Source organism: Prosopis cineraria, unplaced genomic scaffold (genome assembly GCF_029017545.1).
Source record: "Prosopis cineraria cultivar Desert tree isolate PC_DT_omini unplaced genomic scaffold, ASM2901754v1 PC14, whole genome shotgun sequence".
NCBI classification, from domain to species: domain Eukaryota; kingdom Viridiplantae; phylum Streptophyta; class Magnoliopsida; order Fabales; family Fabaceae; genus Prosopis; species Prosopis cineraria.
The window spans coordinates 31,059,251-31,085,580 of NW_026555345.1; the positions used below are offsets into that span (position 1 = coordinate 31,059,251).

The window sequence follows — 26,330 nt, forward strand, 5'->3', positions numbered from 1 at the left end:
ATTTCTCCGATATTGCTTTCTTCAAATATTCACAAGTATGGAAGATTGAACATTAAGATGCAATCATTTTTAATGTTCTCCCATTTTTTTTCATAAACAATCATTTTAATTATCAAAAGTTATACTTTATTCATTAAAAAATATAAGACATTTTTAATTGAATCTCACTTTCAATAAAATAATTATCTACTTTCAAATTAATTATATCTTTACATATTTACTCATATTAACACTCTACAATAAATATAAAATAATTAATTAATATAAGTACTTTAAAAAAATAATGATTAGACCTCAAAATATTAAAAATAATTTATATTTTTAAATATTTAACTTTTTAAAAAATAATTTATATTTTTTAGTCGAGAGAGTAATTTATTTTTAGTTAAAAATATCTAAATTAATCAAATAGTCAAAATTTGGTCCAAAAAATCAGTTAAAAAAATGAAGAAAAATCGTGCTTAGAAAGAATCCATCCACTTCTACAGTTCCATGTGCGCACCCGGACTGGTCAATCAGTCTGCGCGATAGGGATCGGAGCATATGGAAGAGAAACCAAACGACGTAAGTCCCGAGAATATTCAAAGCAAGCTTTTGAGTAAATGCCTATAAATGCCTGGACTTGAACTGTTAGAACTCATTTTAACTAATTACAATCATTAGAAATGGGAATTAGGACTGCCTCTTATGAATGCCAATCCCTTTCAACCTTCCTTTGCTTCAGTGTCTCGCACTCTCACACCCTGTCTCTTTCTTTGGTCTCTCATATTCTCCTGTTGGTTTAGTTTTACCAAGTCTCATTGTCTCTCTTTCTTTGGTCTTGGTTCCTGCTCTTCCCTAGGGTCGATTTGCTAGCTCTCACACTCGCTTTTAATCTCTGGCATTACAATCCAGATCGTTTTTGTTCTTGGGATCTGTGCTTCACTCCTGTTCTCTGCTTTCTTTTATGGTTTTGGAGTAAGCTGGCAGTAAGAAGGCTAGAAAACCCAAAACCTGTTTGTGGTCTCTCATTCTGGGTTTTCCTTGCCTTTTGCTACTTTAACATTGATAAATTATGAGTTTTCCTTCTCAGCTCTATTTATGTTTGCATTTATTCATTTTTTTGGGAATTTGTTTGGCTTCTCCTATTGGAGATCAAAAGAGGGATAGGATCACAGAGTTGCCGGGACAACCAAAGAATGTGGGTTTTGCTCAGTACTCGGGCTATGTGACAGTGAATGAGGAATCAGGGAGGGCGTTGTTTTATTGGTTGACTGAAGCACCGGCGAGTCGTGGACCCAAGTCAAGGCCATTAGTGCTATGGCTTAATGGTGGTCCTGGATGCTCCTCTATCGCTTATGGGGCATCTGAAGAGATAGGACCTTTTCGCATTAGGCCTGATGGGAGATCACTTTACCTGAATCCCTACGCTTGGAACAAATGTCAGTGAAATTCGCGGCACCAGCAGTTTCCCATTGTCAATATTTCCCCCCTGTAACGCATCGTCGTGTTTATTGAATTTTTGGGTGTTGCAGTGGCAAATATACTGTTCCTTGATTCTCCCGCTGGTGTTGGCTTTTCATATACAAACAAAACGTCAGATCTGTTTACAATGGGAGACCGCAGAACAGGTAAATATGTTGTAGCATTTTTTTTAGGAGTAGCAAATGTTACAATTGTCTTCTATCTGCTTGAGATATAATTGCTCACGAGTATGAAATTTTGGGATCTGGGTTTGCAGCTGAAGATGCGTATACATTTCTAGTTAATTGGTTTGAAAGATTTCCTCAATATAGACATAGAGAACTCTACATTGCTGGAGAAAGTTATGCTGGTACTAGTTCAAGAATTTCTCATTCAATTCTTTTATGTGAAGAAGATGATGATCTGATTTTGAAAACTCGTTTCAGGTCACTATGTTCCTCAGTTGGCTCACATTATTTACCAGAAAAACAAGGGTATCAAGAATCCGGTTATTAATTTTAAGGGATTTATGGTGAGTTTGTAAGATCCATTTGACAATGGCACATCTTTATCTAGGGGAAAAAGAGAATCTTTTGTGCTCATTGAGAGGCCTTTATGCTTTTCAATAATCATTTAATGGTTGCCATCTTTCCCTGATCTCTATCAGGTTGGAAATGCTGTAACTGATGATTACCATGATTATATTGGTACATTTGAGTACTGGTGGACTCATGGCTTGATTTCAGATTCCACATATAGGATGCTGCGAATTGCCTGTACTTCTGGATCCTCCCTGCATCCAACAGTGCAATGCATGCAGGCCCTCAGAGTAGCAGTTTTGGAACAGGGGAACATTGATCCATATAGCATTTATACGCGGCCATGCAATAACACATCATCACTTAGACATGGCTTGAGGGGTCGCTACGTATGCCCTTTTATCAACTTGTTTCATTTATGCATAAGCATGCAAAGTACATTTAGATGCAAGGTTTTAGACACCTGGGTAGATGTAGATCATAATGGAGTATATTACATGAAAAATTGAATCATGAAACTGCATATGATTCCTGTTGTACTGCTTGAGAAGTTTCTATCAACGAACCTTCCCTCGTGGTGACTTTTGGTTGCTAAAATAGTTTCTCTCTGCTGGAAGTACTGGAAGCTTTGAAACTAAAAATTAATGGGTAACTACTATGGAATATTGAGATAGGTGTTTTAGTTATAGTTTGCGGGAATTCTCAGAGGTGTTCGTAGTTTTTGGAGGAGGCTACACCTAGGAGAACCTTCTCAACATTCTTGATTAAATAATGGCATATTGGTTTTCCTAAACCACACATTTTATTGGTGTCCCATCCTGATGTTAACAGGAAAGTATACTTTTTGTTTTCTTTAGAAAAAAACATGTCTGCTTAAGTTTATTTTCAATTATATTGTCATTTTTCCTTAACTTGTTAACAAGTTGATTCAAGCATTGATTAAGCAGCAGCTTCCTCATGTTGCCTTTTCTTTGTATGCCTGTCTCTTTCTATCAATATTCTACTTAGTTTATGATATCAGAGATGATTTGTGGCAGTTTTAGAGGAGGAACTCAGTATTGTGGTTGCCTCAAATATACACGTCCCAACAAAATTTTAATTAAAAGAAAAAAAATCTGTAAGGAAGAGCTCTTTCAGCGATGTGACTTCTGAAATGTTCTGCTCTGTTTTGTAACTCTGACTTAGCTGATTTGTTTTATGTTTCGGTAGTCAAAGCCTGTTGAATGAATTTGTTGAGTGTTTCTTAATTTCTAATTTAGGATCATTTCTAACCAAAGAGAATTTATCTAAATTATATGACCATTTATTTGTTGTGGGTATACAAGCATTCCTCCCTTGGGGTTAATATTCTTAGGTCAATTTTGTTACTAGATATATTTTGGTCACCCCTTGTCAGGATATTTGGTTGATTTTGTGTATTTTTTAAACCTGTGACTTCCAAGCTCAGCCATGGATGTCTCGAGCATACGATCCCTGCACAGAAAGATTTGCAGATTTATACTTCAATCGTCCAGAAGTTCAGAAAGCACTGCATGCCAATACAAGTGGGATTAGTTATTCATGGAAGTCATGCAGGTATATGCTTTAAAAAGCAATATATGAGCTGTTCTTTAGAGAGTTATTCTATTAGAGTGTTAAAAGTTTCATTTAACAGTGACATTGTTGGGAATTATTGGGCGGATTCTCCACTATCTATGCTTCCTATATATCGTGAACTCATTCATGCTGGCCTCAGGATATGGGTATACAGGTGAGTTGCTCACTGCCTCCCACATTGCTTTTCTTCTCCCAGCACATGCCTGTGAAGCTGAAGTGTGTCAGTTACATGGCTGCTTTGATGCTTATAATGGGATTTACAGATGTCTAAACTTAATAGGAAATTATTTTTCGATTGCTGACAAATTCCAATTGAAACTTTCAGAAGGTTCTGTATGAGTAACTGTTCTAGATCTTTAGCTGTCTTCACCATGTCCTAAATCTGTAAGGAAGACAAAGGTGCTTTTTCCATGGTTTCCATGCATAGCTAATTATTTATGTACTGTGCCATGATTTGAAATTCATGTTTGGAGCTTCGACTTGATGCCCCGCAGCTAGTACTAAGGTTCCATCTTACATAAGGTAAGACTTGTGATCCTGAGCCTGTCAAGTCACTGCAAAGTTAAGACTTCAGAGTGCTTGTTTCTATATATGAGGAGCTTGCACCGTACCAAAACCCCTTGGGTCTTAAATGTTCTTCGAATTGCATGTTTTAGTTAAGTTGGACAAATTCAATCTGGAAACTTCAGGGCTAAAATGCGGGATTGTTCAGTTATCCCTGCTTCAAGGCTTTGTTCTTTTTTCTTTTTTCTTCTTGCTTTGCTCTTTTTTCTTTTTTTCAAAAAGAAAAATGCTTTTTAGGATTAAATGCTTGGCTCAAAATTTTTATATGCAATTGCTCTGAGAGAAAAGGTTGGCTGAAAATTAACATATTTAGATGGGCTGTGATTGATATCACCATGTTGGACGAGATAAGGGCATAGGAGATATAACTGATTGGATTGATATTTTTTGCACGTCTCTGATCAAATTATTGTAATCCCAATGTCCCCAGGCTTGTTCGTGAGTTTCCATGTATGATTTAGATCCACGGGCTGATATTCTTATCTGACCACATTTCAGGTTTCAGAATTGACAATTTAATTACGCAGCGTGATTTCAACTGATATCGAACTGTGATATCACTCATGATATTTAGATATTATATTCTTCCTCAATTATACGTTGCTATTCCATGATCTAGACCATAGGGAAACTATATATATATATATATATATATTATCATCCAGATTAATCACATCCAATAACCAAACTGAAATCCCTGAAATAAAATTCCTTACATGCCTCACTCAAAGTCAAACTCCTTCGATTCTACTAACTACTAAGAAAAGCATATTAAGGGATGACTCCTATTCTAGTTACTGAGATATTCTGGGAGCCAAACAACTAAAACCTACATTCTCAAATGACTCATGTCTAGTCCCTGATTCCTCAATTACAAAGCTTTAGTCTAAAATTACAACTACATTATAAAATAAAGCAATACGATTATCTTAAATTTTATCCCCAGTAATTTCATATTTCTAAGTTTGCTGGTTCAGTCTTAGGACATGTACCTAGAGTGTAGTAATCCACGTATTTCCTCTTGAAGGCGCAAACTATTTGTGGTTTCTGACATTACTGATGTTTAGCCTTGTTTTTGTACTTTGATAGTTCGTTTTTTAAATGAAAAGGGGGCATAGTTACTTATTTTCCAGGATTTATTAGCTTTGCACTGTTTCTGATCATAGCTCTGCATTTATCATTTTTGCAGTGGAGATACAGATGCCATAGTTCCAGTAACTGCAACTCGATATTCTATCGATGCCTTGAAGCTACCTACCATCATCAACTGGTATCCTTGGAATGATCATGGCAAGGTTGGTGTTAACTACTAACACAACATGATATGGACACTGGCATGACAAAATATGTACATCACCTATGTGTCATTTGAAATGCTAGAGCTCCAATTTGAAGTACAGGTGCTTCATAGGGTTTTTGTTTTATTTGAAAAGCCAGTTTAAACTGGTTTTGAGGAGTTTGTTTTGACTAATGCGGCTAGTTCTTGATTGGTTCGAATTGGTTTTCAATGGTTCTTTGGGCTGATCGGTTTTCTAGAATAACTGAACCATTTGGAATGAATGATAAATTTATTGACTTTAACGGTAGCAACTATGTGCATATACAATAGTTCACTAACTGTATTGTATTTTCTGTTATCTCGCATCTCGGTTAAGTGCCTTTTTTTCCCCCTTGTGTGGAAGGTTGGAGGATGGAGCCAAATTTATAAAGGCCTTACGTTGGTTACAGTTACAGGAGCAGGTCATGAGGTTCCACTTCACAGGCCTCGCCAAGCATTTGTTCTTTTCAGGTCATTCTTGGAGAACAAGTCCATGCCTAGTTGAATAATCAAATCACAGCAAGCATATACAACCACTCACAATACTCCTAAGCAAAATAACACCTTTCATTTATTTACGTGGGACTGGGCCGAGAGACACAGAACAAGGAATGCATTCCTCATGACTTCCGTCTTGCTGCTCTGCCTGCAAAATTAAAAAGTTCTTTGAAATATATAGAATATTCATGCGAATCTTATTCTTTATAAGGTTTTCATCATATTAAGTGTGAGTAAATCTATGCAACATCTTCTATGATAATGTTCTCGTCAATGAATTCATGATAGTTTTTCTTTTTAATTTTAAAGCTGAGAATGTAATAAAAGCAGGTGTACTGTTAGTAGAAGATTGATGGAATGGACTATTCTACTGGAGAAAGTTAGAAATTTTTACTGTCAAAATTAGCATTATATTGATTTATTTGTCAGTATAATGGCGTGTAAAGCTACTTAGATAATCTTGTAATGCCTACAAAGTACTTGAGATCACATGTTGACATGGAGAGTATATGTTCTCCATGTGATAATTGAACTTTGATCATATATTTTATTAATGAATTGAAACTGAGTCTGCTGGGCGCCAAATCCACCAATCCTGTTGGTGACTAATTTCTCTCTCCTTAGTGAGAGTTCCCCTTCTCTCTCCTTGGTGAGGGTTTAAATGTTTCTGCTCTTTCATCATTGACGGTGGTCTCCTCCTAGGGCCATCAATCGTGGTTTTCCTAGTCAGTTTGACTGGTGTGAGGCTTCAATAGAGTGTCATACAGGTGGCCGTGAGTGTTACACAGGTGTGCCTGCGTGGTACCTTTGTGTTGGTTGTGTTTGTGTTTCTTTTTGTCCTTTTGTGGTGAAAGGAGGAATGGAAGTGGGTCAGGGTAGTAAAAGCAAAAAAGACGAGAAGGTAATTCTGGATCTTGAAAAAAAGGGGGGGGGGGGGCGCGGGGAAGAAATGTTTTGGCTCTATACCTGGCAGATTGGAAAAGAAATGCCTTAATAAAGGGATGGTCATGTCAATGATTATTAAAGGGTGGGGCGTTAACAAAGAGATCCAGATCCATGACATGGACAAAAATGCTTGTGTCCGGATTTGACAAAGAAGAAGATTTCGAAAGGGTATATAGAAGTAGACTATGGTCTATGCCGGGTCACCTTAATCTACAATTATGGGGTGATTTTATGATCTACAATGAAGTCAATTTTTCCAAGCGTCCCTTTTGGGTACAATTCCACAGTCTTCTCGATGGAGCTTTTGATTGAGACAATGCTATTGGACTACGCAATGCAGTTGGAGAAACTATCATGATTTGAATGAACCTTATTGATTTGAATGAACCTCTTGTGCCTAGATTTTGGATTCCTCAACCTCAGCAGAAATCAGTTTGGGTCAAAGTCAGATACAAAAGGCTGTACAATTTTTGCTATCACTATGGTTTTATAGGTCATGATGAATGAAGATATGGAGGAGGAGGATGAAGAAGAGTTTGGTGATTGGCTAGGAGTACCACATGTGAAAACAATAGATGAAGTTGTGGAGATTATTTGCTCGGGTTGGATTGAGGCTTCATACTCTAGTGTACCAACCAGTCGACCTCCGGTGACAAACATAGTCGAGATGATTTTTCAAAGAAATTTGGAAAAGTAAAATTCAATAATTCAAGCAACAAAGGCGGATCTAGAGGATTTGGAGGAATGAGTGATCACAGATTTAATAGATATAATGATGATAATAATGGTGAGAATATGGAGACGAATAGTAACTTACAACGGAGGGAGGATTGTGCTCAAGGTAATAAGGGCCGAGTTAATAGCCCTCAAAGAGTGAATCACTTTGTTGCTGAGCCTAGGCCTAGTCTCTATTACAACAGTTTAGGAGCCCAAATCTCTAGACATCTAGATTTTAAATACTTTCGACAGGCTAGAATAGTCAAGGAGCCTAACAGACCATTTTTCTACATTGGGCTACACTGTTGAGTAACTGAAGGAGGAGATCGAGCCTAAAAAAGCCATAGTTCCCATTTCGGGTCTTTCACCTATGTTGGAAGTCACGTTAGGCCTTAAGAAAATAGCTCTCAAGTAATACCTTGAAGAAATCTCGAGCCTATCTATTCCAAAATGCAAGAAGCTCTTCCCTAATGACATAATCGCACAGTGCTCAGAAGAAGAAATGAAAGCAACTCAACCTGTCATCTTAAAGAGAAGCTGTCGAGCGATTAAACAAAAAATTAGGTATCATAATGAAAAGAAGATTATTAGTTGACCAAATAAAACTCAGTAGGACCGAGTTGGGGATGTTTTTGCCATAATTTTTCTTCCTAACTGGTTTGTATTTAGGTTTGAGAGTTCAAATGAAAAGCTGTGGTTTTGTTCAACAATGCCGATGGAAGGGCTAATCCCTCCACTAGTTCACCATGAAACTCTTAGCTTGAAACTGCTAGGGGTTGGGGTCTGCTCTAGCAGGGAAGAATCTCACAGATGAATGCAATAGAAATAAAATCTAATTGGTGTTTCTGATGGAAACTAAGCAAAAAAACAAGTATGTTGGTAAAATTAGAAGGAAATGTGGTTTTGAAGAAGAATAGATTATGGATCCTAATGGGATTAGTAGTTGTTTGGTTCCATCGTGAAATAAAGGTATTATTGTCAATATTCTCTTCTCTTCTTTGAATGCGATCCATACGTTGCTATCTTCTTTCTCTTTTGATACTCCTCATGATGTCACATTTATTTATGGGCCAGCTAAAGAGAAGGATAGACTCGAAACTTGGCATCTTGTTCGCAATTGACTCAGGGGATAGGAGAATCTTAGCTCTATTAGGGTGACTTCAATGATATTGCTCTTCAATTTGAGAAGTTAGATGGCAACCCAAGGGCTGTGAGAAAATGCTGAATTTTCATAAGTTCATAGCCAATTTTTTGCTCTTTGATTTGGGTTATAACAGTTCTAGCTTTACTTGGTTCAACAGATGACAAAACAATGCTACCATTTAGGAACACATAGACTGAGCTTCGGGTAATGAGGCACTTAGAGAGGCCTTTCCAACTTTGCTTAACCTATAGGCTTTCATTTCAATTTCTTGCTATTTGGACATGTATTAGCTATTGTTTTTGTCTTAAATTCTAATTAATATCATAATCTTGATTAGTTTAAGGTATTAAACATAATCAAGGCAAGAGCTAGGAGTAATTTCAAGGGTTGAATCACAAATTGATATATCTATTTGGGTGGTTTGTGCATCGAATTCTAACAAGTTACTAAATTCTAATTATGATCACCTAATTTTGATGGTTCTTAAGACACCTTCACACACTAATTGAAAAGCCAATTGAATCTAAAACAATATGAAAAAGAACAAGGATAGAAATGGTGGAATCTAACTTTGAAAAGCTACTTTAATATTTGGTTGATTTCAACACAATTTCATCATATTAAAATCAAATATAAACATTTAAGTTCTTTCTTAAACTCTCAACTTCAACTCTGGAATATTAACTTGTCATGATTATTTGCTTAATTTGATTATAAGTTGCTTGCTCCTTGAGGATAGAATGACTTAAGATACTCTCACCACTACACCTTAGTTTTTTTAAAAAGCTTGACATGATTTAAGACTTTTCAAAACATCATTGCTTTCTTTATCCCGTCTTCTAGCAAAGGATACGAAGAGATCTCATTTGTCTGCAATAAACCAAGGTTTACCGGATGCTTGGAGTGCACTGGCTGATTGTCTTTATATATTTGTTGCATGCCTTTATTTTAGATTATGCTCTTTAAGTCTTTCCCTTTCGTTTGGGAGTGCTACCTCCTTTTGTTGTACCTCTGCTTTTTGCAATAATATCCAATCATTGACGGATAAAAGAATTAATGGAAGAATGGCACACAAGTTCCAAAAAATTAATTAATTTAAATTAAATTTTAAGTGTTAAATTATAAAAATTTATAAGTTCGTCTCTCAATTTTATAATTTTATTATGATAAATTTATAATTTATTTTTTCAAATTTTAACATAATTAAAGAATAAATAAATTTATTTTTCTTATTAAAATTTAAAAAACAAGTCATAATTCATCATCATGAAGTTGTAAAATTAAAAATTAAATTTATAAATTATTAAAATTTAGTACTTAAAATTTAATTTGAATTAATTGATTCCCTTAAAACTTCTCTATCATTGTCCCATAACTTATTTGTTAGATATGTCATTGATCAAGAGACATTGTTCGATAACTTGCTTGAGTGTTTTTGATAATCTCCTCCTATATTTGTTCAGACACTAAAGGCTACCAGCTCAACTCTAGTATAATTAGCAATCTTTTTATTTTCCACCATACTTGAATCATTTTAAATGATTTTTTATTATTTTTTATAAATGCCAAATTAACTTTTCGTATACACAACTATTAATTTATTTATTGATATAATTTTTTTATACGATTAAGTATTCATCTTAATATTTTTTATTTTTTATTGTTATTATCCTTCTAATAGCTCACGATGACTATCATACATGCAGAAGTTTTTTAAATAGTTTAGCAAAATTTACCTTTAGATTTAGTAGGTACTTTGCGGATGAAAAATGTGTCTCAACCTCTTTTTTTTTTTTTGGCCAAAAAATGTGTCTCAACCTTACGATTGGAAAAACATTGTGCTTGAAGAACCGTTCCCATTTAAGGCTCGATCATGGGTGTATCTTAATTAGTGGGATACAATAAATAAACAAAGTCATTCCTCATGAGCCCACGAGGGAACATTTTTTACGTTGACTTATTGGTAGCATAGACTAATTTCCAACACGGATATTGTTGAACGTAGATTTTTGGATGAGTTACAATGAAGATTTCAGTGTATGATTTAAAAATAAAATGAATTGTGGTTGTGGTTGTATTAAGTTTTGTGATTGAATAATTATTGGTGAAAGAGAAGAGGGGTGAATTTGATTAAAAGTAAAGATATTGGGTCATTTTGTTTCAGTTTCTTTTAATAAAAAAACCTTTCGGGGAAAAACTTATTTTTTAAGTTTTTATAATATTTAAAAATAGAGCTAATATCCAATTTGAAAATTAAACTATAAATTCAGGGGCAATTTAAACCCAAAACTTTTAAAAGTGCATTCTGAACTCTAAATAATTAAAGTTGGATCAATTTCACCCCAATCGTTAATTTTCAATAAACATTCATTAGTTTTTTATAAATTAGAATTTAGTGTGTAATTTTTTACCAACTTCCACTCTCCCTCTCTCTTCTACCTTCATTTGATAAAAATTACATATTCGGTTTCAAATTTAATTGTTTAAGGTTTAAAATGTATTTTGTAAAAAGTTTAGAATTCAAATTGCTTCTGAACTTATAAGGTTTAAATTATATATTAACCCTTAAAAACAAGCAGAATCTAAAAAAAAAAAATATTCAATTATTTTAAGAAGCTATTTTAAGTAATTTTTGAAAATAATCAAATGTGTTAAATGAAAGAAAATGTCTTTAATACAATGAGAAATAATGTTTTATACCTGCCAAGATATATGGAGATATCATAAAATTTTTTAAAAAAATAAACAATAAATCATTTTTATAAAATAAAAATCATAGAAAATATCATAAACTTTAAAAATAACTAACTAAAAATAACTTTTTAATTACTGTAATCAAACATTAAATAATATATTTTTTTATAAAATTTCTAAAATAAATTTTTTTACTCCCTCCATTTAAAAATGTAAAGTATTTTTTAAAATTAGATGTTACATTTTTTAATCTTTTAAGGTGTAATCATTACCTTTTCTTCTCAAAAGTACACCTATTGATAATGACTTTATATTTATTTTAAGATATTTAATAAGAATAAATATGAAAAGATATGATTAGTTTGAAAATAGATAACTACTTTATTAAAGTATGAGATTTAGTTAAAAATAATTTATATTTTTTAACGAAGGGAGTATAAAATTCTTAAACAATCTAAAAATAACTTATTTGTTAATTTTAGATAAATGGGTCCAAAATTCATAAAATATAAAGAAAGAGGAGGCAAAATAAGTGGGGAAGTGATAGTGATTCCAGAAAAGGAGGAAGAAGAAAAGGGAGTTTGGAGGTGGCAGGTTCGGAGAGAATGAAAGCAAACAATTCAAAGCAAAGTGACACCCAACCCAGCAGCAGCCACGCGCTGCAGTCAATTTCAGACGCTGTTTCTGCTTTGCCCTTTCAACGTTTACGCTATCACCATTCAAATCAGCTTCGTTGATGCATCTCAAATCTCTTCTCAGTTCTCACGAAAGGAGCACCGGGTCTAGAACCAAACAAGTGGAGCAACTCCCACCCATCTCAAACATTTATATATTCATAATCTATCATCCATCTGAGTGCCCATTGAAATGTACAACTTTTTTGGAAAGACAGTTACGGGTTTGACACTTCGATTGGACTTTTCGCAATGCGGCGGCTATTGTGCACAATTTTTGTGGAAAGACAGTTACGGGTTTGACACTCTGATCGGACTTTTCGCTATCCGGGAATAATAAATTTTGAATTTTCTGCTGTGATAGAGACATTCACTGACCATATGATCCCGGCAAGGTGACTTCCTTTTTCCATAAAGCTAAAGAAATGAACGAAACGGCCTCAGACCTGATGATCAGATCATGTCCATCCCCACACCACCACCAACATGCGTTCGATTTGGTCAATGCACTCACCGCCTTGGAACTTTCGTCCCTAATATTCACTCCATCCTTTGCCTTCTCTCGATAACTATATTTTACTTCTCTTCCATTTTTTTATCGCTTTCCAATTAATTTTGACCCACACCATTTTTCAAGCTCTGCAACTGGCCCCACCCGATTCTGCTAAAACTGCTTTTCAACGACGCAAATACTCCTCGTCTCCTCCATATATTTTCACCAATGCCACACTTCACATTTCTTTGTTTGCCCCATGATGACTTGAGTGTCGGTAAAATATTACCATTAATTTTTGTCCATAATCTGTTAATTGTCGGATATTAATTAACTTTATTATATACATTTACTCAAATCATTTGGCCTTATTATATGCACTAGGCATAGGATGCCTGGTTAATATATGTACGAGAGCCAACACATGTACTCATCATTTTTTTTTGGCCAAATACTAATAGTCCACTTATATATAATATTTCAAATTTCAAATATGAGAACGTGGCACCATTATCCACTTAATCTGTGTTACTTGATAATTATCCCTTTAATAAAATTTGCCCGGCACAAGCACTGAGGATCTCCTCATCATTGTCATGGTTAACAGACATGTTTTTATAATGGCGGTGATTCAGCACTGACCCTTCCCGTGACTGTGCACACGAATATAACATCATCGTGTCATTTGTTTGCCTCTTTTATTGTCCATCACAACGTATTGCTGTAAATAAACTAAACAAGCGGGTCAAACAGAGGAACCTATCACTTCATCCCGTCTGCTCGCATGAAACCATTCATTTCGTAAGTTCATCTCCCCACGCCCCCACCAACCCCCCCCCCCAAAAAAAAAAAAAAAAAAAGCCCTGCCTTTGGTCTTCAATGTCCAAATCAAACATGATCTCTCCTTCTTGTTAAGGCAACTTCCTCCCATCTAAAACCCCACCTCCTATGATTATTTTGACCTTATCTATCCCCTTTTAGCAAATAACTCTGTTTGCTTTTGAACTTTTCTGCTCTCTCTCTCTCTTTTTGCATCAACTGGGTCTTCGTCTGCATGAAGTAATATGAAAAGATCTTTAACTAACTCACTCCTGTAATAACTTGGAACCACAAAAAAGAAATGTCTGATGTCCCTCGTCTATATGAAAAAGAAATTTCATTTTCTATTTGGCTTTTCTTGTCGTTTCAATAAACCAAAAAAAAAAAAAAAGAATGCAGCGTAGATAACAGAGCCGAGGCGGGACAGAGCTCCATATTCATTTGATCAATGTTTGACCAATCATTGGTTTGAAAATGTCAAAGTCTTATTTCTCTGAAGAAGACGCGCAAACTCGCTCTCTTTTCGTCCCTCGCTTCAATATTTAAACCGAGGCAGTGCAAATAAGCCATCAAACACAGGAACTTACTCCCATCATCCAACGTCATCTCGTCACCCCCTGTACAGTCGTCCTGTCCCTCCACATCTCTCCTCGATCTTGTGTCTTGCAGAGATCAGCAGAGACGACAACACTCGCGAGATGACTCAAGTTGAAGAGCAAACCTTGGAGAAAACACCAACATGGGCAGTTGCTGTTGTCTGCTTCGTCTTGCTCGCTATTTCCATTGCCATTGAACATCTTATCCATGTTGTTGGACATGTATGTAACCCTCTCCATACACGATATTTGCTTCTTTCCCGGCACTGCACGGCCCAATTCCTCTTTTAACACTTTTGCGGAACTTGTTTGGGTGGACATGTAAATTTTCTGATTGCTTCCTTCTGTTTGGAAATTACAGTGGTTCAAGAAGAAAAACAAAAGGGCTCTTTATGAAGCGCTAGAAAAGGTTAAAGGAGGTAATTATCCGTCTTGTGTCCGGCTTTGATTGTTAAGCTAACCTCTTAATTTCTCATCATCAATTCCCTTCCTAACGAATTTGATGGTATAGAGCTGATGCTGCTGGGGTTCATATCACTACTGCTGACGGTGTTTCAAGACACCATTGCCGGTATCTGCATATCAGAACAAGTTGCTGCCACTTGGCATCCTTGTGCTGTTCCGAAGACGAATCAAGCCCAATCTGATTCTGAGGATTCTGACGACACCAATTCTCGCAAGCTTCTCCAGTTTCTTGACCCCTCACCCCGACGAGTTCTCGCCACAAAAGGATACGATAAATGCGCCGACAAGGCAAACTCATCCATCACTTTCATGTCTTTTTAGCTTCCGTCTTTCATTCTCAAGGATCTGGAAGCAATAGAAATTAAGCTGACAAGATATTTCATGTCTTTTGTATTTGCAGGGCAAACGTGCTTTTGTTTCTGCTTATGGCATCCACCAACTTCATATATTCATCTTTGTGCTGGCCATTTTTCATGTCCTTCAGTGTATCATCACGCTTACTTTGGGCAGAACTAAGGTACCTCAATATTCAACTCACTCAGATAAGATACGGAAGCCGATTGATCGGGAAATTAATCCATTTCAACTATTACTTCCCCTTTCTTCTCTCAAACTCTTCCATTGCTTCCCCCGATGCAGATGAAAAAATGGAAGACCTGGGAAGATGAAACCAAGACCCTTCAATATCAATTCTATAACGGTACTAAGCTGATGACAATTTTGCACGCATGGTTTAATTTTCAATAGTCCCTCGCAAATATGATGCTTTCAGATTTGGCCCCTCATAAATTGCTTTCTCAATTTTGTCTCCCACATATGAAATATATTTCAATTTAACCCGCACAATTAAACTATTATCAATAATATTCTTTCACTACAAAACACATACACACATTAATTCTAGCTGCGGTCTCAGAAGCAATTAATTGGGCAAAATCATACTTCTTCCAATATATAAATACATTTGCCAACAAAAAATATGCACGTGTGTGTGTGTGTTTGTATATATTGTCTGAGCCGTTGAACTGAGAAATATTTTTATAAATGATCAAATATATAAATGAATTATCTATAGGGCATAAATCAAAAAATGTGAGAGACAAAATTAGAGTTTTTCTCTTGTATGTCAATATTATACACCCACTTGCTCGTGATTTTAGTCAATGAAATAAAAAAGCCATTAGAGCACCCACCTCCCTATGATTGTCTACTCTATGCGTTCACTACTTATTATAAAAGCTCCAAGACATATCCACACACGCAAACTCGCCTTCAATTAAAATTTTTGTTTTTTTTTAATAGCCCGAGGGGGGTGTTTGATGAATGATGATTGGCTTTCTAATTAGAGTATTATTTCGTTTAGTTTCTCGTCATCAGTGCATTAAATACGTTCGCGTGAGAAACAAAAGATCAATTTAATTATCACAGATTTGGAAGTTTAGTGTACGCACCATGTCTGACATTGCAATTTGCACAATATATATTGCAGATCCTGAGAGGTTCAGGTTTACGAGGGAGACGACATTTGGAAGAAGGCATATGAATATCTGGACTCGTTCTCCCATTTCACTGTGGATTGTAAGTTCAAGAATTGCATACGTTAACGATAATGTTACCTTACCTTGGATTATAATGAGCTCTACTTATATTAGCTAGCTTACTCTTTAAAATTGATGACTAATTATGTGAATTTAGAACACCATAATAATATAATAAAGCACAAGTGTAATTGCATTCGTCAATCTAAGGCATGTTATCCTTTTTAAATCAGGTCTGCTTCTTTAGACAGTTCTTCGGATCAGTTACAAAGGTTGATTACATGGCACTAAGGCATGGATTTATCATTGTGAGTTTTTGCTCTCTCAAATGTGTCTAAATTAAAAGCTTTAAATTCAGTTCAAAAGGCAACCCCAAAATTGACCATGTAATTGTAGGCTCATTTGGCCCCCGGAAGCGAATCAAAATTCGATTTCCAGAAGTACATTAATAGATCACTTGAGGAGGACTTCAAAGTTGTGGTGGGAATAAGGTAACAGACATCATGTATCATGTAATGCTTAATTTGCTTTATTTCATTGAATAACTTGACCTGGCAATCTGATCTTCAACCTATTGGCACTTGCAGTCCCATCATATGGTTTTCCGCAGTGCTGTTCCTGCTGACAAACACCAACGGTAAGACTAATTCAAAATTTTTTTAAAGTAATTTTCTTATGAAATATGATAATATGCATTAGATATGTTGCTACATTGTGAATCATGTCAAAGACGTTCAGCCAATGAGGCATAAGCAAGGGGATATATAAATGTTTACATTCTACTTGAATCCATTAATTGTAACTTAGAAACTTGGGTTGGGTGTGTGCAGGATGGCATGCTCATTTGTGGCTTCCATTTATCCCATTGATTGTAAGTAGCAAGAGAACTCTTGAAAACAGTTGGTTTCAAAAGTTTTTATTTGTTGCTATGTTTGAATTAATGAGAGGCTAAGGCTAATAATATGGTTCAATACAATTTGGATGGTGTAGATAATCTTACTGGTTGGCGCCAAGCTTCAAATGATTATAACAAAGATGGCATTGAGGATTCAAGAAAGGGGGGATGTGGTGAAGGGTGCACCAGTGGTTGAACCGGGGGATCACCTGTTCTGGTTCAACCGCCCACGTCTTCTCCTCTTTTTGATTCATCTTGTTCTCTTTCAGGTTCTTATCTCAATTCAACTTCCCTTCACTTAATTTCAGTGCCAATGCTTCTGATGATAGTCATGATTGTATTGCTTGCCACTTTCTTGCAGAATGCATTTGAACTCGCATTTTTTGCTTGGAGTACCGTAAGTTTCTTATCTTATCTTAGTGAACTTCGCTTGATTTTGTGCTTGGATGGCTCATGTGTTTTTCTATTAAATATGGACATTACTACAAAAGGATTTTTTCAGATGCAATTCGTAAAATTAAATGTATTGAAAGAGAATGAGTATCAGCATAATGATGAAAAGTTTAAAAAAGCCTCAACACAATTTAACCATCAGAAGTGCCTACTAGCTAGGGAGACATGCATTTGCAGATCATATAATTTCTGTAGTCCAGATTGCTGTCCTATTCTAGAGACGTTGCTGGTGAATAATTTAGTGCTTGAAAGTTAACTAAATAAAAAATGAAGCATATACACCAATATGAGGTGGTATAACTTAATTAGGAATAATTTGCAATGTTCAGCTATCCAGAATAGAAGAGTAGCCTCAATACCTGTAACCTGTCTGACGTTGCCTTTGCCATTTGTTGTTTGTGTTTCAGTATGAATTCTCAATAGACTCTTGCTTCCACCGAGGCACTGCGGCTATTGTCATTAGACTTACAGTGGGGTAAGCTCCCTCCTCTTGCAAATATAATAGGAACATTCCTAAAGAAACGGCTAGACACCAACCACCGATCATTCTTGAGCTCCTGTGTTGGAAATTATTGCCTGACTGTGCCATGGTAGTTCCCTCCTGTTTTTCTAAACTAATGTACAAGTTACAAATTTTACAGGGTTGTCATTCAAGTTCTGTGCAGCTATGTGACCCTGCCTCTTTACGCTCTAGTCACCCAGGTAACAGATATGAATTATGAATACTCCCTCAAGTATTCTTTAATAAATAGAAGCGCTTCCCTGACTCCATGATTTTGTTAACAGTTCAGGACCCTATAGCTGGCACTGATAGTTGTGTTGACTTATGGATGACAGATGGGTTCAAGCATGAAGCCAACCATTTTCAACGAGAGAGTAGCAACCGCACTGAAGAACTGGCACCACGCCGCCAGGAAGAACGTGAAAGAAAGCAAGCACTCGTTGTTATCAGAGTCAGTGACTCCATTCTCAAGCAGACCAGCCACCCCAACCCATGGCATGTCTCCGGTTCATCTTCTGCGCAACCACCCTTTGAGAAGCACTGAAAGTGCCCACACTTCTCCCAGGGCTTCTTCTTCGAGCTATCATGACAACGACCATTGGGACATTGAAGCTTCATCGCCCTCCCCTACCCGCTACCCCGACGATCAGGCCGTTTCGGAGCCCACCGGTACTGCTTCTAATTTCCCCCCACCGCCTCAACATGAGATTACCATCGCCTTATCTGACTTTTCTTTTGACAAGCGTCATATGGATAGAGACTAACCCACCAACGTCTATATACCTGTAAAATCCATGCATGCCCTGCTGTATCTCAACATGAAGGGGCGTTTCAAATTTCTTGTAAAACTTTTTTTGATCCGTGTACATCATCAAGGATCGAGCTTCCTTGCCTTCAATTTGTGGCTGAAGATTTCTTGGGATGTTTATACGCACAGTTTTATTTTCTTGCAAATTGAGAGTATTCTGTTACGACTTATCCTGCAAAATCAGAGAGAATCAACACTGGAAATATCTGGACAGAAATAATCACAGCTCTGTATTATTATTTTCCCAACTGAGAATTACAGGCAAAATCTGTAATCTCAGCTGTAAGACTGAAAGGTAAACATAAGAAGAAGACGAAGAAGAAGAAGAATACTCGGGAAGGGGAAAGAGCCACAGGGAGAGGAGAGAATTCAACCTCACACCACATCACACACCTCTTAAGTTTGGCCAGGGCCTCTAATATACTGTTTTTTAATATATTTTTTTTAATATCTCTTATAATATTTTAATATCTTAATTTTATTTTTTATTTTTTTTGAATCATTGACTTTTACAAAAAATAAGATACACTTGAATATCTTGATGTTTTAAAATGATAAAAATTTATATTTTTTATAATTTTTTAAAAATAAAAGAATGTATTTATAATATTTTTTAAAAAAAATTATAAAAAATATAAATTTTCACCATTTTAAGACATCAATATATCTAAATGTCTCTTATTTTATATAGAAGCCAATGATATAAAAAAAATAAAAAATAAAATTGAAATATTGAAACATCATAAAGAGCATTAGATAATGGCGTATTAGAAGTCCCTAACTTTTTGAAGTTTGGACTAAAGAAACTATACGTGTATTATCAAAAAAGTGCCTTGTTATAAAAAAGTATACATTAACCAGATCCATGCCCAAAAAGGTTGAGGAAGTTTTAAGTTCCCCAGAGATTAAATGTATGTTAGGTGACCAACACATTGACTTCCGACTTTTGATTAAAAAATATGAGGTAATTCACCGGCCAAATATTCCATGTACTTAAGTTATGCTTATGCTTCATGTCAAAAAATATATATATCGAGGCTTAAACTTAACTGTCAGTAAGAATTAAGAAATTATTAAAATTTATAGTAAAATATTGGGGAATATTGTTATTGTTTTTGGTGAAATATCAAAATCAAAAGAATAACACAAGATGCACGGATACTGTATCCTTTCTTTGAGCCGACAATGGTTTCATGAATTTGTTGGGCGCGCACTTGCGGGCCGGGGCTTTTCGCAACATCGATCAGTTTTGACCTAATGACGTCCCACTCCCATTTTGGGGTCTTCTTAGGCATTAGCAAAGACAGTGTCGGCTCCTTCGGAATGTAGATATACACACACAAATTAAATAATACATTCCTCGATTCTATATATATTTATACATCTAGTATGAGACAAGGGACAACCCTATGTATACGGAGGGAGGGAGGGTAAGGATGACTTAGAAGGGGAAGTGGGTGGAGATTTGGTGGTCTTGCGAACATACTTTCTGGCCCAGACATGCTTCCCATTGATGCTGAACTTGACTTTGCCTTTGCCTTCCAGCACTATATCTATCAAATTTTCGCCATTCGGACGCACTACTAGTCGCGCATATAGAGGTTGCTCCAGCATTTGAACTTCTTGCATGTATACTTCTTCAATCATGTCTCCATATCTTCTGCACCGATAGACAAAACAAAACCATTCATGCATCCCTTATGCTTATGAAAATGACATCATATTATGTTCGAGTACAAGAAACCAAAAAAAAAAAAAAAAAAGACAAGAAGAAGAACGAACGAACGAACCTTGAGAAGTAGTCTCGGACCTCTGCCTCGGATATAGGGTACCCTTTCGAGAAAGTCAAAAAAATGGTCCTTTCATCTGGAGGCACATGCTTCGTCACACCAGCACTCAGCTCCAACCTCTTTAACATCTTCTGAGACTCATAACTACACCCAGAACTGGCATCGCCGCACCAGGCAATAGCTTTATGATCTGTAGAATCGTAATAAACCCGTTGCGCCGTCGGACTCATCAAGCCACGTTTTCTCATAGCCTTCTCACCTTCACTCGTTGCACTATGTCCGTGAAGGCTCTGATGCAGACGTCGTTGATTATTTTGGTGATGGCACCGATTATGCACGCGCGGTTTTCTAGCAAGTAGCGGACGGTGACGCTTCTCCGGGTGACGCCTTCGGTTAAACGCAGGTCGTTAACGGCGTTGGCATCGCGAGGGAGCTGGTTGCTCTCGATGCAAATGAGGGCGAAGACGACCTCGTTTACAAGGTCGTTGAGTAAAGCATCGGAAGCATGGAGGAGGTTGGATACGAGCCTGAAATCCTTGGTCATGTTCTCGAGCCAGATGAGGTACGCCATGACCTGCATGGCCTCGTTGGGTTCGCGACCGAGAGACGCCAGGAGACGCGTGAAGAGGATGCGGTCGATGTTGTGAAAGTGGTTAAATTCATTTTGGGAGACCGTGACACTGCCGGTACTGGAGTCAGTGCTTGAGGAAGAAGACGGAGAAGCCATAGTTTGTTGGGGAGGTGAAGAAAGGTGGTCGGTAGGGTTTGGTATTTAAGGACATGAAAGGGTGCCATAGGCGACCTTTTGAAGGTACATTGATAAGATGTTTCCATGTGTGCTATCGCAAGGGATCTGTGCGAGGGCGCTGGGGATCAATGAATCTCATCTCTTTCTATTTCTCTCCTCCGTCGTCACTAGAGACTAGAGAGGAATCCGACTCAATGCTACGAAATTCAAGTCCAGCATTTTTACTTATTTGCTTTATTTGATTTTGACGAAATTAATGGGGTGAAAGGTTTGTAAATTCATTTGTATCCGTGATTTACTAATGTTTGAAACCCCAACAGTTGAATTTAGCGTCTATCATCATTTATTAATGGAGTAATTTGATTGATATGTTGATGTGGTTTAATTAAACGAGTAAATGGACGTTATTTATCTCAGGCCCGACGAGGCGGAGGTAGTAGTAAATTAATTCATTTATAATTATAATACAATTTTTAGTTTTCCACAAGACAGCCAGATTTTAAAAAGAGAATGACAAATAAGTCCTAAGATGATCAATTAATTTAAATTAGATTTCAAGCATCAAACTTTAAAAATATGCAAGTTCGTCTTTCAATTTTACAACTTTATTACGATAAATTTATAATTTATTTTTTTAATTTTAATATGAATAAATAAATTTATTTTTAGTGTCAAAATTTGAAACATATGTAACAAATTCATCACAATTAAGAGTTGAACTTCCAAATTTTTGAAATTTAATACTTGAAACTTAATTTAAATTAATTAATCCCTTTTAAACCTCTCTGTTATTTTTCCAATTTTAAACTTAATTATCTCTATCTCTAAGGATACAAAGATGCCTTTCCGAATTTTTGTCAACTCGTGAAATTAAAAAGTTTTAGATGATTTTATAACTCCAAAGTTTTTATCCTCTAAAATTAGATTAGTAAATTTAAGTGAAGTTTTCTTTTTAAAAAAGAGAGAAGATTTTATATTTTATAAAAATAATAAAATGAGCAAAAATACTAAATTCACCAATCCCCAATTTAGAATATTTAAATTTTAATTAAAGTATAATTTTAGTCTTATAACTTTATTTAAAATTTTAATTTAGTCTTTTAATTCTATAAAGTATTTTTTTAATTCTTTAACTTTAACATCATTAGTTTCAAACGATTATTTTTTGTGTCAATTATTGTTATTTAAAAAAATTAAAATTAATATATCAATATTTGAAAATATTTTGTCAAATTTAAAAGTTTAATGTAAAAATTTATTGAGAAAAAATTAATAATATTAGGATTAAAAAATTAAAAAAATATCTTATAAAGTTAAGGGATTAAAATAAAATGTTGCATAAAGTTAAAGGACTTAATGTATACTTTAGCTGAAATTTATTTTTTACTTGGACTTGAAAATGTTTTTAAACTTATAAATATATATACAACTTCTCAATCTCAATTATATCTCACAGAGTGATATGATTTCGCATTTAATTTCTTCTTATGCCTAATGCCCTTGTTCATTGAACGTGATAAAGAGGGATGCACTCAATCCATTATTCACTGAATATAGAGAAGTGAATTTAACCCTTTATTAATTAATTGAACATAAAAAGATACCACGTACATTCAAAAGAACTTTTTTTTTTTTTTGGCAATTCAAATGTACGATAATTCAACCTTTGCTTATTGATAGAGAAAAGATAACCATAAGATATATTCTCCTAATACCATGTCATCAACATGTTGCTAATAAGAATGCTCCAAATTAAATTAAATTAAAAAATTATGTTTATCTTCAATATACATATTTTCTCTCATCATTTAAGTTTTTTTTTTTCAAATTTCTTTCTTCACCAAAAGATTGTGTTTGCTGGATAGAGCATAATGACATAGTATTATTTTCAGGAGTAAATAAAATTTCTGATGTGGCAAACTTTTATACATGTACATGGGCTAAAAATTATTCATCATCAGGTGAAATATTAATGAATACACACATCATATACTCTGTATTCATAAAGCATGTACATAAAATTATTCACCAGATGAATTAAAAGAAAGATTTTTAATTGAAAATTAACATTTGAAGGCAAGATTATAGTATATTGTAGCTGTGATCATGTACTAACAATTCAGGTTGGCCAAAATATATATATATATATATATATATGATCAGATTGCGCTCAACGAGCAATATATAACATGTGCTTTGACCAAAAAAATTATTAGAATGATTTTTCCCTTTCCCAACATTTTGAAATTAGAAAAATTTCATTTAAGATCCGTAACTATGCTTGATGAAAAAAAGGCCCTTAAGCTTTGAAAATTCACTTGAGTCTAGGGTTAAAATTATCTCATTATCTCACATTCTCTTTGATTTTTTATTGAAGTTGTTCATTAATTTACAGAAATTATTTGTATCATTATTAAATATTAATTTTATTACGTATCGTAATTATGATAAAATAGATTGTTCATTTTTCTATATGAAGTTATTCATTAACTCACATGAATTGTTGATGCCATTACTAAATCTTAATTTTTTTTTTCATGTTACAATCATGATCAAATGAGTTGTTCAATACTAAAGTTGTTCATTGATCTACAAAAATTTGATATTGTAGAGCTCAGAATTAAAAGAGAGTTAATTTTATCATTTTTCTCAACATTTTAATTTCACTTGAGTATTCTTGGTGTGAGATGAAATTTTAAAATTTAAGGGACCTTCTTTTTCATTGAGTGAAATCAATGGCTCTTAAATAAAAAAAAACTTTTTTGGAAGAAAAAGCGCGCGCGAGCATAAGGCGAAATTGGAAAAAAAAAAATTGTGGCCAATTGAAATTTTATGGAAAATGACGAGGAAAACGAAGAGTTATGCTCATTTCTAAGGGTGTTGGAAAAGAAAATTGAATTACTAATTAAATTAGTAAATACAAACGTTGAAAATTGTGGCAGTTTTTAAAAACCGTTGGAGAAATAACAGCTAGGAAAAACGCGTCGTTGAAGTAATGTGAGATCATATTCACTGTGAATAATTTAGCCTCTACTAATTGTCTCTCCTGTCTAATTAGATTGTTAGATCATTAGATTTGATTCTTTCCAATTTATTTGTATGTGAGTCGCTTCGACTCTAGTTAATTGGGCAGCAAGCTACGGTGGAAAAAAAAAAAAAAGCCCAGCCACGTCAGCATACATTCTTGTATACTTGGTTCAAGTTTTTTTTTTTCTTTTTTTTGGGGGGGGGGTTCAAAGAAAAAAAGAGAAGAAAGAACTCCAGGAGAAATTTTTTTCAAAAATAATAAAAATATTCCTGCCCATATTCCATCACTCCTGCTATCTTTTTATATGCAGCCAAGGGTCAGTCTTAAAAATTAAAATTAAGTACGATTCAGCCTCAGTCTCAGACACGTGTGTGTGTCTGTGTGCAGACAGTGATTCATTTGGGAAAACACTCTTGCCTAAAAAATTGACAAGAATGTTTACGGAATGATATTTATTATTTTTGTAGGAGAATGATGTTTATTTGAACGCAGCACTTTTTTTTTTCATATTACAACTTTGTAAAGCTAAAGCCCAATATTATGGGATGAAAATATAAGCTTGAACATGACTGGAGATCAGACTCAACTCAAAAACCCGTGTCTATTCTTTTTCCACGGAATCCTATCAAAGAAAATGGTCGCATCACAATAACCTTAAGAGCAGATTATTCTCAACTAATTAAATTTAAAAACCTCATCAACAATTAATATTCATCTCACTAGCTAGCTCAAACACCAAGCCTTTGCCATTCCCTTCTTGATATTAGCTGCCAGCTCATCATAGGCTCTGGCCCACGCATCATTGAGTTCCTCGTTCCATTTTGCCCCCGCAGCTTCCTTGATTGTTTTCAGCAGTGCCTCTTTAAGCGCCTAAAATAATCAAATCAAATCAACTTCACTTTATCCACAAGTACGTACTAGCTCATTAAAAAATTAAACAATTTTCCTGCACATTAATTAGTTGTTTAAAATTGCTTTGTATTACCTCAAAATGGGAATCAGTGACTCCCTTTTGAACGTGCACAGAACTCAACTGCTTCAACGCAGCATCTTCCATCGCAGCCTCTCCTTTCTCTCGCAGTTGAGTCGCTGATTCAAGAGTCTGAAGATCCACAAATCACAACATTTACCATGCATATATTCGTTCTAGTCTGATTTGCCATTGTGAAATAGCTAGTGCGTCTCTGGTTTCCTAACCTACGAGATAGTGTAGAAATTGAAGTTAGAATTGAGAAGGACGGGACGGGATCCATTCCTACCAACTTAAAAACCTTCATGGCCTGGGCCTCTAGCTGGGGGTTATTTTTGGGAACGTCATTTGAATCTTTCAAGAAAGGAAACATCTCTTTCGCTGCAGGCAGAATCTCCAATAACCTATTCAATTGAACCAATACATTAGTACGAATGGAGTCGCGCGGAGGCAACCAAGAAAAGGAGGTTTTATATTCGGAGAAACAATTACAGGGTGTAGAAACGAATACTGTGATGGGAAAAGTTTTTGGTGATATCTTCCCACGAGCTTTTGACCAGAGCTTGTTCCTTCTCAGAGAATCCGGCCATGGATGATCTTAATTTGCTTTATTGATTGAGGATTGAGGCAGATGGAGGGCGAGCAAAGAAGAGTTTAAATACCCAAGGGTGTAGAATAAAATCTGATAACTGTACTACTGGATCGCAATGATCTGTCTTTTGTTGATGATTTTATAACAAGAGAGCGATTTGGTGCGTTTCTTTCTGCACCAGTTGCTCTTCTATGCCTATGCCAAGAGGCTTACACTACTCCTTGGTGCGTTTCTTTCTCCAACATCCATGCCTCCACTTTTCTTTCATTCAAATTCCTATTAATGAAATTTGTCTACTTTTTCAAAACAAGACTATTGAATTTAAAAAATGTTCTTATCTATTTAATCATTATATTATAATATTATTTCTATTATATCTATTTTGAAAGGGTAATATTAGAAAAACGTCATTAATAAATTTTATCTTTTTAAAATGATCTTATATTTTAAAATAATAAAAAATTAAGTTATCTTATACTCTCTTGATTCCAAATTATAAAA

General features: G+C 35.1%; 4 protein-coding genes and 1 long non-coding RNA gene across 6 annotated transcripts; 2 read left to right on the forward strand and 3 right to left on the reverse strand.

The window, feature by feature from the left end:
• Positions 1-603: 603 nt before the first annotated feature.
• Positions 604-6,447, forward strand: LOC129293041 (serine carboxypeptidase-like 27). Its single transcript, XM_054930844.1, has 9 exons — positions 604-1,421; positions 1,515-1,610; positions 1,721-1,813; positions 1,890-1,975; positions 2,111-2,371; positions 3,430-3,557; positions 3,637-3,732; positions 5,332-5,437; positions 5,825-6,447. Exons 1-9 carry the CDS (start codon positions 1,055-1,057, stop codon positions 5,963-5,965), a joined length of 1,374 nt encoding a protein of 457 aa, XP_054786819.1. The 5' UTR covers positions 604-1,054; the 3' UTR covers positions 5,966-6,447.
• Positions 6,448-14,032: 7,585 nt separating this feature from the next.
• Positions 14,033-18,815, forward strand: LOC129293504 (MLO-like protein 12). Of its 2 annotated transcripts, none has more exons than XM_054931511.1 (15): positions 14,033-14,262; positions 14,402-14,459; positions 14,552-14,793; positions 14,906-15,022; positions 15,145-15,205; positions 15,995-16,083; positions 16,277-16,351; positions 16,440-16,534; positions 16,631-16,680; positions 16,874-16,914; positions 17,034-17,207; positions 17,300-17,335; positions 17,799-17,866; positions 18,033-18,093; positions 18,229-18,815. In XM_054931511.1, exons 1-15 carry the CDS (start codon positions 14,143-14,145, stop codon positions 18,655-18,657), a joined length of 1,716 nt encoding a protein of 571 aa, XP_054787486.1. In that variant the 5' UTR covers positions 14,033-14,142; the 3' UTR covers positions 18,658-18,815. The 2 variants fall into 2 exon arrangements, with proteins under 2 accessions (XP_054787486.1, XP_054787487.1); XM_054931512.1 differs by having other exon boundaries at positions 18,178-18,315.
• Positions 16,375-18,195, reverse strand: LOC129293505 (uncharacterized). Its single transcript, XR_008589169.1, has 2 exons — positions 17,751-18,195; positions 16,375-16,661 (listed from the first exon to the last, which is right to left on the reverse strand). It is a non-coding gene; the product is annotated as an uncharacterized LOC129293505 (long non-coding RNA).
• A 1,920-nt stretch (positions 18,816-20,735) lies between the features above and the next one.
• Positions 20,736-21,218, reverse strand: LOC129292489 (uncharacterized). The gene has a single exon (XM_054930039.1). The coding sequence runs from the start codon at positions 21,216-21,218 to the stop codon at positions 20,736-20,738; it is 483 nt and encodes a 160-aa protein (XP_054786014.1).
• Positions 21,219-24,769: 3,551 nt separating this feature from the next.
• Positions 24,770-25,889, reverse strand: LOC129293463 (leghemoglobin-like). The gene is made up of 4 exons (XM_054931453.1): positions 25,730-25,889; positions 25,527-25,641; positions 25,253-25,369; positions 24,770-25,137 (listed from the first exon to the last, which is right to left on the reverse strand). Exons 1-4 carry the CDS (start codon positions 25,825-25,827, stop codon positions 24,991-24,993), a joined length of 477 nt encoding a protein of 158 aa, XP_054787428.1. The 5' UTR covers positions 25,828-25,889; the 3' UTR covers positions 24,770-24,990.
• Positions 25,890-26,330: the final 441 nt, after the last annotated feature.